Here is a 16873-nt window from a genome sequence, read left to right as displayed (position 1 = left end):
GCTGATTTCTAGGCTAAGGAATGGCAGGGATGTGAGAGTGGAGAGAGGGTAGGATAAAGACCATATAAGGGGTGGTGTGGATAAAACGAGGAGATCAAAATCTTGCAGAAGAGTTCAAGCCTTGCACACTGTGCTCTTGCAGAGGAGTAAATCCTTGTGTAGTGGACTGGGGATGTGAGAGAAGGAAAAACACTTCTCTTCAGAGGCTCCTGAGTAGTGGAGGGTTTGAGGGGGAAAAACTCCACCCCATAAAAATGCAGCGCCTTCCCACTAGCTGAGGATGGATGCTGGGCTTGTAAGGACAGCACTGCTGGTGGTGTTTTACTGGTAGAACCAGTTCATCTTCTGTAGGAAATTTTTCCTTTGCTCAGCTTCATGCTCTTGTTGTTTTTTGGGTTTGGGTTTTACAAAACCCCATGGAAGCTTATGGGTGAAAGTAGTGTGAAAATAAAAGCTGAAATTCGTGTGAGGATGTGGAGAAAATAACACTGAGTATTGGTGAAATGAAAATGGAGTGCACAGGAGTCTTAAAAAATGCATCAAGAGCAGAGGAAGATGAAGTCCTAATAAAAATCAGATGAAGACAGCTTTTATGTCAATGAAGAACAGGCTAACAGAAATAGACTGTTTTTATTACAAATACCTCAGCCATTACATAACATTCTAAGTCACTGCTAACGAGCTCGTCTGTTACAGATTGCAAACACATACTAAAGGGAGAAACTGTTTAACATTCCCATTGTTCATGGTTTAAATTATCTGACACTGCCTTGATTAACGGGGAAATTAGAGTGCAGAATCAGCCTTACATGTCTTCAGTCTGAAGGATGATGGTGATAAATTTAAACTGATGTTTATTTGAAAATAATGTGGGCTGCATTTCCAGGGTCTTCCAGCATCAGAGACAGAATGGCTGCACTTCATGTTCAGCTACAACAAATGCACAAGTACTGCCTGAAGAACTGGGCCATCACCCAGTCCTGGGTAACTGAGAGAAGAGGGGTCTCTTAAATAAAATACCAATTTAATCAATATACAGCTGATTCCTAAGTGAAATGGCAGCCTTATTGGGGTTTTACCTAGTTGGGCTGTAGTTTGGCAATGACTAGGCTGCTCTTTTTTGTTGCACTGCTTGCATAAGTTAGCAAACCAAACTTTCTGTGCTTAGAAAAGCAGTCCTTCTCAGGCTGTCCTCATGAAATCAAATAAACCACTACACCTCGGTTTAAAATTCATTATTTGTAAGCAAGTGACTGTTGCTAGATTTTATTGTTTGTAAATTTTAACTTACAGTTTCAATCTACAGTTATAATTTTAATGAATGTTTGCAGCAGTAATGATTTAAGATGTACTTAAAATGATTTGAACCTTCAGCTAAGGTGGAAGTGCAGCAACATTTGCTTTTTGTTTGAGAAACCAATAATTTCCTCTCAGTTAAAGACCTGATTCTGCTTTAGGACTTCTGTTTCAAACTCACCAGATATTCCACTGAAGGACCTCAGTCTTAATATCAATGAATTGATCCTCTCATTAAAAAAAAAAAATAAATACTGATTTACAGGGCTTGTTTTTTAGTCATGTTTAGGACAGTCTGTGCTTTGTGTAGGTGCACAGCAGAAGTCCTCTAATGAAAAGGAACAAGAATATTTTTCCTTGACAATGCAAATAAGGAAGATGGGTTTTAGCAAGAAAAGCTTGCCTTTGGCTTGTGGCATTTCTAAGTGGTTGCTTTGCTGGAGTCACCTTGGTGAAGAGTTGCTTTTCATGTCACAGATGAAGCCACCAGCATGGACAGAGCTTTGTGGGACACACAGAGCTTTGGATAACAAAAAGTTCCTTGATAAGTTTTTTGATAATGTGTTGAGCCTGGATTATTTACTGCATCTTGAAAGCAAAGTGTCAAGGGACGTGTGGGTTGGATTTTTTCTGAGCAGAATAAACAGAGAAGCAAGAGCAAGTGAAGATGTTAAAGCTCCTCTGCAGCCATTTGGCAGATGCAAGTTAACTTCCATGGAAAATGGATTCTGTAGTGCTGAGAGATGCATAAAGCTGCCTATGCTGATAAGGCTTTTCAAATTTAGCTTCTCATCTTCTTTGTTCCTCTTTTTTTGTGGTCAAACCCAGTCTAAAGCAGAGGTCTGAGGTGGACCCTTTCTGTAATTAACTGGTGTTGTCCAGAGCTGTTGTCAGTGTGGTGTTGGCAGCTGCATCTCTTCCATGCTGAGCATTCCTCAGTGAACAAGGAGATGTGTCTGTTCCAAGAAATGAGTGAGTCACAGGGAAAAGCATGTAACCAGAAGTCCAGAGGATAATGGGCAGCAGGTAGAAGAGGCTGTGAGTGGCTGTGAGCTCTCTCCAAGCTGGACCAGACTGAGGAACAAAATTCTTCCACCTTTATTTGCATTGCAGTGAGATTTTTGTACTGGTGCTGACAGTATGTTACAAGCTGGAGCATTTGGCAACCGTGGCTCTCACTGTCACAGTGGGAGTAGCTTTAAAACCTTCAAAATATGCTGTAGCATCTCTTTAATACAGAGAAGAAATTATGTTTATTTTTGATGTATGTGAGTAAGGTTAGGAATATGATAGGAGTAATGATCAGCAAAGAATTTGGGCAAGGTGGGAAGTCTGGAATGTGGTGACAAGTAGCTTAAGTCATTACATAAGTGATTAGAGTAACTGTTTTAAACTTTTTTATATAATGGCAAGGTTGTACAAGAGTTTAAAACTTTTTCTGTAGGTTCTTACTGTTCAGTGCTTTCATCTTCAGGTTGGACCCTTCAACAACAAAAATACCTTGAGAAGATGAACACAAAAGAATTGAGGGTGAAAAGCTGGCAAAGAGGGGAATAATTTTGGCATGTGTGTTCTAAAGAAGAGGGGAAATCCTTAGGGATGTAGCCCTAGAGTGGTTCCTGTGTGCTGTGAAAATATTCTGTAGGAGCTCATGAACAGAGGAGCTTGCCTGGACATTATTTCCAAGAAACTAATAATAAATTTCCAATATAAAACCCCTTAGATGTAATTATTTCTTATTTAAGGATTAACTTGTGAATAGGGGCTTTGGAAAAACAAGTTAAGTATAAAAATTTTTACTTATTTGCAGTTGAGGTCAGGGATACTTTAAAGATACAGAAAAGCATGATGAGAAATCTGCTCAGTGTTGTTGTTCCTGGGGAAGAATGCTGGAAAAATGCACTTCCTCTGTGAAAAAACATTAATTATTTCACTGGGGCTTGGAAATTGTGGTAAAGGAGCAGGAAGTGGAAGTTTTGAAAGAGATTCTTTGAGTTACTCCCAGCAAAGGAGTGGTTTAACTTTTTTCTCCTTATCTGTCCTGGTCTCTTCCCTTTCCCAAGTCTTCATGGGATGAGTGGGAAGGGTTGAAAATGTGCCACCAGCTCAGTGAGGGTTGGTAATAAAGAGGCTTTTGCAGTAACTATTAAAGTGAAAGGGAAGAATGAAACAGTGGGAAGAGGGGCATTGACTGTAAATGGCTGCAGCTTCTGCTCATCTGTTGGGAATCTGGTCTTTTTCATGTATTTATTGATTTTCTTTCATCAGCTTCCTAGAAGGAAGTGTTTTGCACCAGCTTATCACTGGGACCAGCTTCAGGAGTGGAATCCTGCTCACCTCAGCTGTTGTTCCTGGTAACTTCCCCAGGCAGCACCTGCAGAGGAGCAGACCCAGCTCACCACAGAGGAGAGTTGTGAGGCTCCTGCTTTAGCCCCGCTGTGGATTTGTCTTTTGTCCTCCTTTTCTCAGCCTGACACAGCAGCCCCTACTCAGGATGCCACCAAGGAGGATGCTCCCCAGGTCACTTTGTGTATGGGGAGAAGGAGTTTGCTGATGGTTTTGCCTTTCCAGGCTTCTGCTGGGTGGTGTGGTTCAGCTGAGCAAGAAACAAAGTGGTGCTTGTGACAGTCTGCTGAGTGTGTTTGTAATTTTTTATGGGATTGTTTGTGATCCTAACCATTAACAGATGCCTTTACAGAGAGCTGCTGTGGTCTGGATAAACTGATCTGAATTAGCTGTGAAAAAGCTTGGTGAATAGTTGTAATTTTTTCACTTAAAAATCTTCCTGACAGGTAAGACAGGTCATGGTAGTCTTCTGTATTCAGAGAAAATTCTGCCTCCCAGGCTGCTGTTTAAATCCTGCATTTTGATAGCAGGTACACAGCTTCTTTCTGCAAGAATTTGCCTTAATTTATTCCCTTATCTTGTGCTCAAATAGGCAGCGATTCAGTTTTGTGAGCTTTGAAGTTTTCTCATTCTTCCAAATAATGGAAATTTCTTTAATAAATGGTTTTGCAAATCTTAAAAATAAGTCTCATTTGGCATCTGCAAGTTGAAAAGCTAATTGGGCAAAAGCACTTGCATTGTTCTATTCCCAGAAATAATGAGAATGCTTATCATTATGATGCTCTCTTTAATTCTGTAGAAACTGTTTGGGGTTTTTTTCTGGCCCTGGCTTTCTTCCAGAACTTCAAAACTCCTGCCTCAATTAAAAATTTACAATTTATGAAAGTTTCTTAACCAGCTGCATGAAACTGGAAAATCAAAAATCTGTCTTGCAAAAAATGTGCTTAATGCTTGGTGTCAAAGAAATCAGGAAATACTTGTAAAGGCATTGTCAGGCTAAGAAGAAATGAAATAGCCTGTTCTAAAAGTGACCTGCAGAGAAATATGGGATGTTTGGTTTTCAGAAAAGAATTTTTGGTTGCATCATGTTTGGTAATCTAGTGAAACATCTAAATATTGTGATTTGTGTCTGAGGATAGTCAGCACATGGCCAGAGTAGCTGTGTTGGGTTGGTGCATTGCCTTTGTCCTGTCTGGTTCTGACCTGGGTGGGACAGTCATTGGCAGTCTCTTTACTGGAATGTCTTGAAAAATCCTTTCTGGCAGAGAAACTGGGATAATGTTGAAGGAATGCTTCTAGGACAGGTACTGGTGGTTAATTCCTCATTTGCACTTGAGCTGTGGTTGTGGTATTGAGTTTCTCTCCAGTGGTCTGGAGAGAAAATACCAGATATACTCAATACCATAAAATACCAGAAAATACTCAATACCATTCCTTCGTGTAGAAGGAATGGGAGAATGAGCTGGACACCTGCAGTACCAGTGCAGGCTGTGCTGTGTCTGCCTGGTCACCATATTCCACTGTGGTGTTCTCACCCTACAGGTAGGAGGCTTTTTGGCCTCTGGCAGCTTTTTATTCATGTGTCAGTGAGCAGTAAGGTTTGTTTTGCTTTTTTGCCTTGCTGTGCCTCAACCCAAACTGGGAATTGCTCTGAAAAGAACTGGACAAGTGTGATGGTCGTTCTCTTGGAGTCTACAAGCAGACATGTGGAGAGCTGTTTCATTAAACACGATTCCACATCACCTCCATCAGCAGTGGGAAGCTCTTTGGGACAAGTGCAGCCTTACAAACCTGGGACTGCTCAGACAGAATAAGATGTGCTGCAGTGTTGAGGCTGGTGTGCTCTGCCAGGATCAGTCTGGACCATTCCAGTAGAGGGGAATGCTGAGCCCAGGGTTCATTTGGCACATGCAGGCTTTCTGATGCTCATGGCTTTGTGCTGCCTGTGCAGTCAGTTCACAACTTCAGCCTTTCAGTCCCTTCTCTAGTATTTGATTGTATGCAAATTCCATCAGTCTGTTTGCCTAAAGAACTATTCCTCATGTTCCAAAGAAGTTTGAAAAAAATTACCCAAGTAAATTTCCTGAACTCAGAAACCAAATTGAAGTCACTTCTATCTAGATCTTTTAAACCAGTCATCAATTTTATTTTTTGGCTAAGGATTTGAGCCTTAAGGCTGAGTGTGGACATGGTGTACCTTCTTCAAGGTACTTGACCATCAGAGTAGGATTTCTGTAGGAGTCTTACTTGCTTAAAAGTGCTGCTGTTGAGGTGGCAGATGTTGGGCTTTCAGTCCAGAATAGTAGAAGAGCTTTTGTTTAAACTCTCTGGTGATACTTGTACCATTTTTCATTATCTGACCTCTGGAAATGCAAAGAATTACCAGACACAAAATTCATTGAAGGAAGTTTCTTAATTTGACCTTGTTTGATACTCCACTTTGAAATCAATATTTTTTGAAATCAATTTCTATTTTAATTGCAAAGTTATCATTACAATAGAAATAACAGTATTTCATCATAAAGCTACAGCAGACAGGGATATTATATCTTTGGCACATGCAGTAGTTGAGAACTGAATGAAATTTTTAGGGAGGAATTTCCTAATTTCAGCATTTTGTTTTAAGAATAGCTGTATTTCTGCTTTAGTGCATATCTAAATTATTTCCTTAGCTCCTTGTAAAAGGCAGAAGTCAATATAAGGGGTGTCTTGATGAACACCTTAGCTTCCCTTATTCAGTAGAAAGCTGAAGACCAGAATTGGGGTCTTGGTGTAAAACATGGAAGAAAGAGACAAACATTGAAAGCATTGAATTCCTGAGTAACTGCATTGTTGTAGGTAATATTTAGATAATATTTGTGAGGATAATGAACAGCTTTATTTGATGCTCTTAATAGAAACATGCAAAACAATTCCACTAAATGAATTGAAAACTGCCTTATTTCCACCCAGAGTTCTTAAAAAGCTGCACTGGCATCATTTCTGCCTGGGAGGAGAGGGGATGGACCAGAATCTCTCAGTTACCTGAGGTCCCCCAAAAAGGAGAAGATTTCCTAAGCACTAGAAATACCAGAAATTATCTTAGCTGAAAGAAAGCACATGAAAGTATTGAGTGCATTTCTGACAGTTTTATTGCCAGTGTGAGTTTAACCTGTCTGTGGCTTTTTAATCCCTTGTTATGTGGACACATTTAAGTTATGCTGATTCTGATTGAGCCTTCTGATCAAGCTTCTTTTGTCAGGGCTGTTCCACAGGAATATGGTTGCATTGAAATATTCATGCACATACAGTTAAATAGATATTTAAATCTATGGATAGAGACAAATTTGAGGTTTGCTGCACTTGGATCTGTGGGGGTTTTAATTATTTTTTCTTTTGTTCTGCAACATGCATCCTAAATTTTGATTAGTGCCATGTTAGCCTTAAAATGCTCCCAACAAAAATTCCCTGAGCTGTTGTGGTTTCTTGCTGGTTTTCCTGTTGGAAAGCCAGGGTTTAGATGATCAGTATTTCTCCCAGAAAATGGGTTCAACAAACTGCCTAGCAGCCTTTCTAAGGCAGCAGATTTTCTTGATCTGTAGATTGCTGGTTTAAAGTAACATATGCTTTGAAGTAGTTTCTGAGTAGTTTTTTTTTTTGTGGGTGGCTAATTTAGGTTGTTTTTCATTGCTTGGCTTAGTAGCTCTATTCAGACTGTTGTTGCATGTCTGTCAGAATTGATGCTGACATATTTGTGGGTGCCCATTTCTGGCATCCACAAACTCCATTTTTATAGATGCATCTGTGGGGATAATGCCCTAAAATGGCTGTCTTGTGTCATGGTGTGTTTTCCACCTGGCACACTCAGCTTTGGGACTGTTTTGGAAAGACTTTCTTAGGCTTTAAAGAGGAGCTATTTGAGGCATGATTGAACTAACAAAGCCTGCTTTGCTCCAGCTTTGTCTCAGGATGGAGTGTCTTGGTTCTGAAGAGCCAAAATAATTTTGATTTTTTTCCATTTGCTGGCTCTTAACTCCTCTGTAGATTGTGTCCATCCTACAGCTCTCCCAAGGAGGTGATGGGTACAGAGGAGCTGGTGATTTAAGGGTTTTCTTGTTCTTCTTGGCTGCCAATCTCCATGCATTTTATAGAGTCCATGCAATCAGTGCTTTGTACCCTCTTTCAAGCTGTGCTGGAAACCAGTGAGCCCAAAATCTAGAGATGGAAGAGTGAGACTTTGTAAGGAAATAAAACTTGTGTAGGTCTTGTTCAAGAATGAACTGTGTGAGATCTACCCAAGAACTCTTCCAAGATTTGAGGAATTTCTCCTCTTGTAGGTCATAGAGCCTTGGTGGAGGTACATGAAGAAAAAGCTTGGAGTCCCCAAAGTTTTCCTGCAGTTTTCAGCCTGCTTAGCAGCAATCTGTTCCATAAAGAACCTTGCTGCAAGTGGCTCTTGGAGGAAAGGGAAATCCTGATTGAAGAGACTTTATTAGATTCTTAGATTTGACAGAGACTTTGCTACACAAGTGTTACCAGAGGTTCTCCAGGCTTGTTTTTGTGTCATATTAAGCTGATAGTGCTGCATTTCTTAAGCATTCTTAATGGTGGGATAAATGGCCAAAACTGTGATGTATTTGTTTTGTTGTTATGCTTTTGTAAATAAAAATTGGGCTAAAAATGTTGGTTCCAGAGGTGAAGATATAAGGCCATCAAGAAGAGGTTGTTGATAAATATCCATGTCAAAGGAATGTTTAATTGTAATTCCATTTTTTATGTGTGTGCAACCTTCCCCCTACAAAGCCACATCCAAGCCCCATGTACTCAGTAATTGCACAGTATTTTGGAGTGTCCTTTTAAAATAATAGGATTCCTTGGGACTGGGTTACAAAAAGCACAAAAAAGATTTTCTTGGGTTCCAAGTACTTCGACTCCAGTGTCCTCTGTTTCTTTGTTTTAAATTGGCATTCTGTTTCTATAATTGATTGAAATTGGTCTCTTTTCTGAAGATGACACAGTTGTTTTTCAAAAATTCATATCTAGCTGGAGACTATGCTTAGATTTTACAGTAGTAGGCAATTTCTTCATTTCTAGAATCTAAATATGCCAGACTTACAGTTGAAATGAAAACTTTGAAATTTTTAATGCCACATTTTTGTGTGCAATGATTTTTTTTTTTTAATTACTACCACTGATTTGGGAACATCTGCCTCTAAAATGAATGGAATATGTGGTTAAAAAGTTTATTTATTTATTTATTTAGTTCCAAGATTTACCAGAACCACATTGTTCAGTGTCCCAAAAACAAAGCTATTCTTAGAAAAGTGAAGTTACGGCTGGATACAAATAACAGATTTGTATATGATGGTTTTTTTACCCTTTCACTACTTTTAGTGAACTTAAAATAGTGTATGGAAATTCTTTCTGGATTGGTTTCTGTTTTGAGAGAGGTGCTAATGTGTCCCAGTTATGAATAAACTTTCATGTAGTGTTTTGTGTGATGTTTCCCACTTCACAGACGGGCATTTGAGGCACTGAGAGTTCACATCTTCAGCTGGTTTGAATGTTCAGTGCTGCTCTTTGCCTTAAGTGATTCCAGTGCATCTTTCTCCAAATGTGGCCAAAACTCAGCCCTTGGAGTAGAGGTGACAGGGACTAGAGATCTTTGTTGTGTTGAATAGGAATTGTGAGAATTTTCCCAGTATTTTTAATGCTTTAAGACTTAAATCCTGGGAAGCTCCAGTCCAGGTTACCTGTTCTGATTGAGCTTGTAGGCTGAAGAGGTGTGGGGTGGGGGGTTAGGATGGAAGGACTGTATTAAATCTAACTGTAGTACTGCTGAAGAAGTCTCTTGACATGTTGCACTAAAAATCAGACCTTTTTTGTCTAGGTAGGGGTTTAAAAATGCAGTGTATAAAATATGGTTTGTCATGTGGTCTGACAAGAATTTAGGAGTCAAGTTGTTAAATGTTTTATAATTTCTGCTGCTCAGTCCTCAAAAGTGACCTCAAAATATGTAATATTTTTACCTTGTTTAAGTAAAACTTTTTTCTGAAGCAGAGGTGACACCTTTTCAAGGCTGCAAAATTGTTCCTAATGGAACACTATCCAAAGTTTGCAGGAGTAACAAATTGTATCATTAAATTCTAAACAAGTCATAGAGGTGAGTTCTAAAATTATCAGGAGAGCTAGGAAATTAATGGAATATGTGTGGGGGTTTGTTTGCTGGGGTTTTACTATAGAAAACATGTTTTTGTAGTCTGGAATCCACTGCATTCAGTTTGTTCTTGAACCAGCTCTAAATGTCTAAGAGAGCACAAGTAAATGTTCCTTAACAGAGACCAGAATATTTAGAATTTGTGGCAGCTCCTTTGTGTGCTATTTTCTGTACACAAGCTTCAGAGCTCCTTGCAGGATTTAAAATAGACAACCAGGAGTCTGAAAAAATAGTCTGGTACAGAAATTAGAGTAATAATTTTTACCCTAAAATCTTCAAGCCACAGTGAAGTTCAGTTAACTTATTTAATACCATTGCAGAGCAGGTTTGCTCCAGAATTTTGGGAGCACTGTGCTCTCTGTAGTTGTGCATAATAGTAACTGTAATAATTCAGAATGAACAGCTGACTTCTTTAAATTTCTTAATGGTGGAGTGAACCCTGCCAAGTGCCATTATGGCTGTGCTGTTCCTGTCCTTCTGGTGGCTGTCACTGTGCTTCCTTAGCTTGGGAAGTGCTCCTGACATCTTGTGTGTGTTCTCAGGGGTGCTCACAGCTGCCTCTGGTACAGCACGCAGATGAAACCTAGTGCACAGCAGCACTTCACTGTGGGAGTTTGACCACTAATAACAAAACATGGAAATGTTGGGCAAATTGGGAATCACCTGGGGAGGAAAGTGCTTGATGTGTCCAGTGTTAAAACACCTCAGGTGTTCTATGCAGAGGAAGTGATTCCAGTGCTTAGGTATAGAAATGTGGAACACACAACTGAAGTTTGGGTGAAAAGTCTTGGAGCTGGATAGTTTCACATGGCTCAGTCATGCATTTGTCTCTCCATAGCTGATGTCAGATGGCACTGAGTGCTTGTTTAATGTGTGACTCGGCAGGATGTTTGTTCAAGGCCACATGGGCTCTTTCAGAGGCAGGGTTTGTCATGCCTGCCTTCAGTACCTGGTCTTAAGTCTAATTTTGTATGAATATCTTCTTTGGCAACCAGTATCAGGTCTAAATGTACTTAAATATACATATTGTATATTACTGAATATGTTGAATTGCCTAATTGAAATTATTTTGTGCAAGTCAGATTACTGAGGAAAGTGCAGTTTTAATAATTGTAAAACAGTTTATTTTTCTATGTAGTATAAGTTGGGAAAAACTTGTCAAACTATGAATTTTAATAGTATAAAAGGCTTAGAGCTCAGTTGGAATGAGCAGTCTAATTTTTCTAAATTAAACATAGAAAGGGGTATTCAGGCAATGTGTTCACTGTCCTGTTCTTGAAGCTGTCAGATGTTCTAGGAAGAGCAGTTGTTACAGTGAAGGTCTGCCCAAGTATGAAATCTGTATTGCTCTGTAAAAAAGAGTGTTATTATGATTAAGGTTTTCCATGTTTGATCTCTACCAGAGGTGCAGGCTTTGGAAGAATATGACAGAAGATTTTCTTAAATCACCCTCAAACTGCTTTCTGCTTGCTTTGTCTGTATCTGTTAGGGCTTTGCTGCTGTTGAGAATATTGGGGGTAAAAAATGACCCAAGTTGTCTTTTTTAAATATGTTTGTTTTGTTTGCCAGTTTCTAGATTATTTACTGTTGTGAAGCTGCTACTTGTTTACAAACTCCTTGGCTGGGAGAGTTTTGGGCCAAAAATTAAAACTCTGGGTGAGCTGTTTGCACTCAAAAGAACGTGTGAGTACAATGATTGTACTGTATGGCTTGATACAGTTATAGGCTCACCTGAAAGCTGGTTTGCCACCCTGTGCTCCTGGCAGTGACTGCCCAGGACCTTCTGTGATGCTCCAGGATGATTGTGATGGACTCTTTATCATAAATACATGATTTAGATACCAGCCACAGACTTGGCTGCTAGGCTGTCCCTCATCTGTCCAAAGAAACTACACTGAGGCTGTAAGGTTCCACTGGAAGCCAAAGCTCAATACTCAAATATCTTTACAGGAAAAAAACCCACCTGGTCTGAACCATGAATTTAGACAAGCTTATCTTTGGAATTATCAAGCAACATTTCACTCTTCAGGCTGCCCCAGTACTTACTTGCAATCCAGCATGTCAAGCTTTGCCCATCAGTGTTATTCATGACCAGACTACTGCTTTCAGCCTGTCTGGAGACATGAATCCAGGCAGACTCGTTTATCAGGCTGGGTCTGCATCAGACATGAGGCTCTGCATTTGCCTTTTCTTCTGGAAGGAGATTCAGTTTACCAGAAGGAGTTCTGTGAAAGAGCCTGGCAGACTCTGTCCCTTTCACTCTTGTGTTCCTCTCTCCTGTTTATGATAAGAGTCCACTGTAGTCATCCTGGAGCACCACAGAAAGTGCTGGGCAGTAACTGCCAGGAGCACAGGGTGGCAAAGCAGCTTTCAGTGATCCTTTAAGGACAATCACCGTGCTCACACGTTCTTTCAAGTGCAAACAGCTCATCCAGAGTTGTGATTCCCAGCCCTGTTTCACTCGGAGGGCTGGGTTCACCCTGCTCCCGTCCTGCATTTCGTCCTGCATTTCATATTTTTGGATGACACGTAGAATAACTGTTGGTGTAACAGTTGCTGTTCAAATAGCCAAGTGCTGACTAATCTGGGAGAAGAATCTGGGAGTTGCTGTCTTTTTCTGAGGGGAGAATGTTTTCTTGGCCCCATACAAGGCTGGAGATTGTCCCCTTTGCACCAGTCTGGTGGATTGCAATAGAATAGCTTCTGGCCCAAGTTGTGCTGAAGCTGAGCCATCCCAAGGTTATTTGCCATCTTAATTTCTTTTCAATCACGGCTTGTAAATTGAGGTAGAAGGCAGAGGAGGATGGGAATGTTATCATACCTGTATAAATTAAATTTCCGTGGTCTTTTGACATTGCTAAATGTCTGCCATGACCAAGTAGGTGCTTTGTTCTTTAGACTGCTTGTCCTTGCAGACTCTTGATCCATGAGCACCTTGCATGGGAATCACGTTCCCTTTGAAGATCTGCAGTTCTGGGTTTGACATGGGAGTTTGATCACTGAAGGGTTTGAGCAGGATGTCTTGCTTCTTGCTGCCTGCTTTTAGATTGAAACACGAGTCTTTGAGCATATATAACTCTTCTGGAATTCATATAGAAATAGATTAAAAATTGTTGTTGTAAAGAGAGTGGCAGGATTTTTGACTGAAATCAACATGTATAATAATGTTCTGTTTGAGTGAATGCTCACTGGTGTTTTTGCCTGGTGATGAGCAGCAACTCTGCAGGTTCCTTCCAAGAACTTCTAGAGAAGTATCACAGTTAATTACTGGGTTCTTTCTCTCAAGGCCTGTTATTCTGGGGGAAGGAGGGAGGAGAGGAATGACCTGCTCCAAGAGCCCTGTAATTTACTGCTGCAGTAAGAATAGTGTAACGCTTGGTTTAAGGAATTCTCACTCTACTCCTCTGAGCAGACTGTGTTCTGGTTTTGACAAACAAAAAATTCTTACTCTGTGTATTTAGTGTCTCTGGCTGCTGTGTTCATGATGGTTTTAATTGGAGAAAAAAGAAGCAAATTCCAGAAATACTGTACTGCAGTAACTGTTAATTGTCTCAGTCCTTGGCTTTGGGAGTGGGTGAGCTCATTGAGCTTCCCCAGTGGGGAAGGAGCTGCTGGTGGAAATTCTGTGTGTTTATGGGGTTTGGGATTGGGTTTTTACTCATTTTCTGGTGAAATCATGGATGGTATTTACCATTTTAACAGTGTTTGATGTTAATTAAATGCTGACTCTCCTGATTCGGTGACATTCATATTGAAGAGGTAGAAATACTTAAAAATTCCTAATGTTACATAAGGATAAGGTTTCTGGAGTTAATGCATTTCTTGGCATCCTGCAGAATGCTTAAATGAAACAGTGCTGATGGTGTTAAATATGCTGTCCACTTCTGCCCTGTGAACTCTGACTTCAGTCTTGGCTTCTGTTCAGGTTGCTTTACTTCTCTGTGGATTTCCTTCACAGGCAGATTTTGAGGAGCGAACGGAAGGTACCAGACTCGATGAGTTTCCAGCGAAATGTCGGAAAAGTCAGGCCAGAGTACAAAAGCAAAGGATGGAAAAACAAAGTATGCAACACTCAGTCTGTTTAATACTTACAAGGGAAAGTCACTGGAAACTCAGAAAACCACAGGTGAGTAAGCTCTCTTTAGAGTTGCATTCTTTCAGTTTCATCATTACTGCAGTGCTAATTAAGAGTGCAGAGTATATGAGCACTTAACCACAGCATGATTTTTCATAACTGCTTGGTGCAGCAGTGAAGTGGAAGGATTGTGGAAGGAGCATTCATTAGAGCTTCTGCCTAGCTGTAAATAGGAGTGTCAGTTCAGAGAGGCAGCATTTGCAGTCTAGTAGGAAGTAGAATGTGGGTAAATAAAGATGTGCCATTCCCCAGCTGTGCATTTTACTGCATTAACATTTGCCATGCTGGAAGTGTTGAATTCAGGAAAAGGCAATGCTCACTTACAGCTCAGGGACTTAGATTTTTTTACAAACACTGGATAAAACCTAGACTAATACCTTGAATAAGGTGACTGTGAGCCTGCTTTTTCATGAGTCATTGAATGGAGAACCAGGGGGAAATGATGTTCTGAAGGTTGTGAGCTGGAAAAAGTTGCCTGAATTATTTGTAAAAGAGAAAAAATGTGCCCAAGCTTGTTGAAGGTTGCCACAATATTGTTTTTAAAGGTTGAACCAGAGCTGTTGGTTGTGATACAGCTTACCCAGGGCAGTAACTTGTGCTTGTTCCCTGAGTTAGGTATACTGGGTAGGTTGAATGTCCTATGGGGTGCATTAGCTTGTGGTCTGGAGTAAATACAATTTGTAGGAATGTTTTTGCAGGGCCAGCATCTGCCAGCTGAAATTTGCAGCAATAAAGAAATGGGCCAGACCCATAGGGGTATTCTTGGACTCATCAATGTACATTAAGCTCCAGGAGTGCAAGAGAATAATGCTTGACATTAACATCATGTTGTAAATGGGTTCTTTAGCTTTCTGTCACTGAATGTTGTGTATAAAGACGGGGCCATATATCCTTTTTAATTTCTGAAATAGGCTAACCATAATGACTCACTGCTCAAAAAGTACTCAGGTCTTCCAAAACCAAGTGTTTTCAATTCCATTTTTAAAATAATAAATTCTGAAGCATTTTAATTTTTTAATTCTTAACACTCTTACATTTTTCTGACTTTCTTACAAAACATTTTTATGTAGCTCTGTCTAAACAGAGTTGTTAACTTGCACTTTCTGTTCTGGCCCACAGTTGCTGCACGCCATGGATTGCAGAGTCTTGGAAAAGTTGCTATTTCCAGGAGGATGCCTCCCCCAGCTAATCTGCCCAGCCTCAAAGCAGAGAACAAAGGCAACGACCCCAATGTGAACATTGTGCCTAAGGATGGCACGGGATGGGCTTCAAAACAAGAACAGCACGAAGAAGAGAAGTGAGTTTTCACCTTTTTTTGCACTGAGAATTAGAAGTGACAATTCTAGATACTCCATTTCTTGCTGCTTAATGTTGTGTTCTGCTGTCAAATATAGAAACTTTTCTCCTTTAAGCTTTTATAGGATTTCTATGGAATTAAAAAAAAAAAAAATGAACACTGGCTTTGTTTGCAGGGCCATTTCTCTCAGGTTTGGCCAAAACTTGGGATTGGCAGGACCTAGGAAGAAATTTGCTTCACTGGAGTGTTCTCAGCATAGCTATCAGAGAGGAAATAGCACCACAATTAATTTCTGTGAGGCAGAATCTTGCTAGTAGAGGGATAATTAAAAGAAAAGCCTTGCACAAAAAAAAACCTCCTCACATTTTCACATTTAAGTTGAAAATGGTCTGCTTATAAATTCCATATGAGGGGAAGAATATTTCCTTGGACATGTAAGGTTTGATGTCTCCTGACAGGAAATACAGCATGTTTTTGTAAGATCAGTGTCATCACCTTGAGTAAAATTCTCTTGAAACCCCAAGGAACACAGCAGGAAAATTAGAGAATAGCTTGCACGTTCATGAGTATGCAAAAATCAGCTTAATTGTGCTTGTGCTGATGTATGGCAGAGGAAAATCTAAAATTCTTGGTTTGCATATGTTTAAGTCTCTGCTTTATTTTCCTAATGGTTCTTAATAGTTGCGCTTCTTTTTTTCTAGAATGCCATAAATTCTAAAAAAAATTTTTTTTTTATCTTAAGCTCCACACTGTTATTCCAGATTCCTCCAGTATGTGATATCAACAAGACAGAAGTTGTGGCAATGTTGATGCTCTGTTGTACACCTTGTATGTTACAAATTCCCCATGCTCAGTGCAGTTTCATGTGCTAGATTTGTTTCACACTTGTACAGCTAAAGAAAATAGGATGAAAGGATCAGAGAATCATAGAATATGCTGAGTTGGGAGAGACCCATCAGGGTCATTGAGTCCAACTCCTGGTCCTGCCCAGGAGGAAATTAAATAGAAACTGAATCTTCAGTTTCTAATTGGAAAGTATCTAAAAGCAGTTAGTTTTTTTGCCATGTAAGCTTAAAATAGGATGTGATTCTCACTGCATAAGTAGAAGCAAGGTTTAAGTGTTCATTCTTATCATTCAAATTACTCTGGAAAACACTGGAATTTAGGGACGGTGGTTGTATGTTCCTAGTGCTTGTGAAAGCAAAAGATGAGGTTTAAATGTTTCCTTCCCTCCTCATCATTCTCTCCCTTTATTTTTCTTTGTAGACATTCCTACATTTAAATACCAATTTTTGGCATCTCTCTAAAAAGCTGATAGACTTCAGGAATATAGTGTTGTGTTTAGCTTTTTATTTTAAACTTTTGAAACTGCAGAGTCACAGTTTTCTGCCCTGGGTTTTGTTTGGTATTTTAACAATATCTCCCTGAACTTCAAGGTCACTCACACTTTGCCCTGTTAAATCTGTGTTGAGCTGGTAGCTTTTTACAGCAGGCCTTTGCATGGCCGTGTGTTAGGAGATACCAGTAGTTGTTCTGTGTACAAACAAATGAGTAACTGTCCCTTATCTGCCTCTGGAAGTTGTTTGCATTTTCGTATGCATTA

The 16873-nt window shown here is 39.8% G+C and overlaps 1 protein-coding gene across 13 annotated transcripts in view; it reads left to right on the top strand.

Annotated features, from left to right (window-relative positions):
* Nucleotides 1–16873, top strand: part of PRRC2C (proline rich coiled-coil 2C) — a 69719-nt gene that overhangs the window by 2193 nt on the left and 50653 nt on the right. For all 13 annotated transcript variants that reach the window (XM_050977343.1, XM_018923486.3, XM_050977345.1 and 10 more), the window contains exons 2-3: nt 13797–13964; nt 15093–15270. In XM_050977343.1, the coding sequence (XP_050833300.1) occupies nt 13850–13964; nt 15093–15270 (293 nt within the window). In that variant the 5' untranslated portion in view covers nt 13797–13849. The remainder of the gene's footprint in view (nt 1–13796; nt 13965–15092; nt 15271–16873) is intronic.

The sequence above is a fragment of the Serinus canaria genome, chromosome 8 (genome assembly GCF_022539315.1).
Source record: "Serinus canaria isolate serCan28SL12 chromosome 8, serCan2020, whole genome shotgun sequence".
In the NCBI taxonomy this organism is placed as follows: Eukaryota; Metazoa; Chordata; class Aves; order Passeriformes; family Fringillidae; genus Serinus; species Serinus canaria.
Note: the sequence above shows the minus strand (reverse complement) of the source record. Positions and strands in the feature narration are given on the sequence as shown.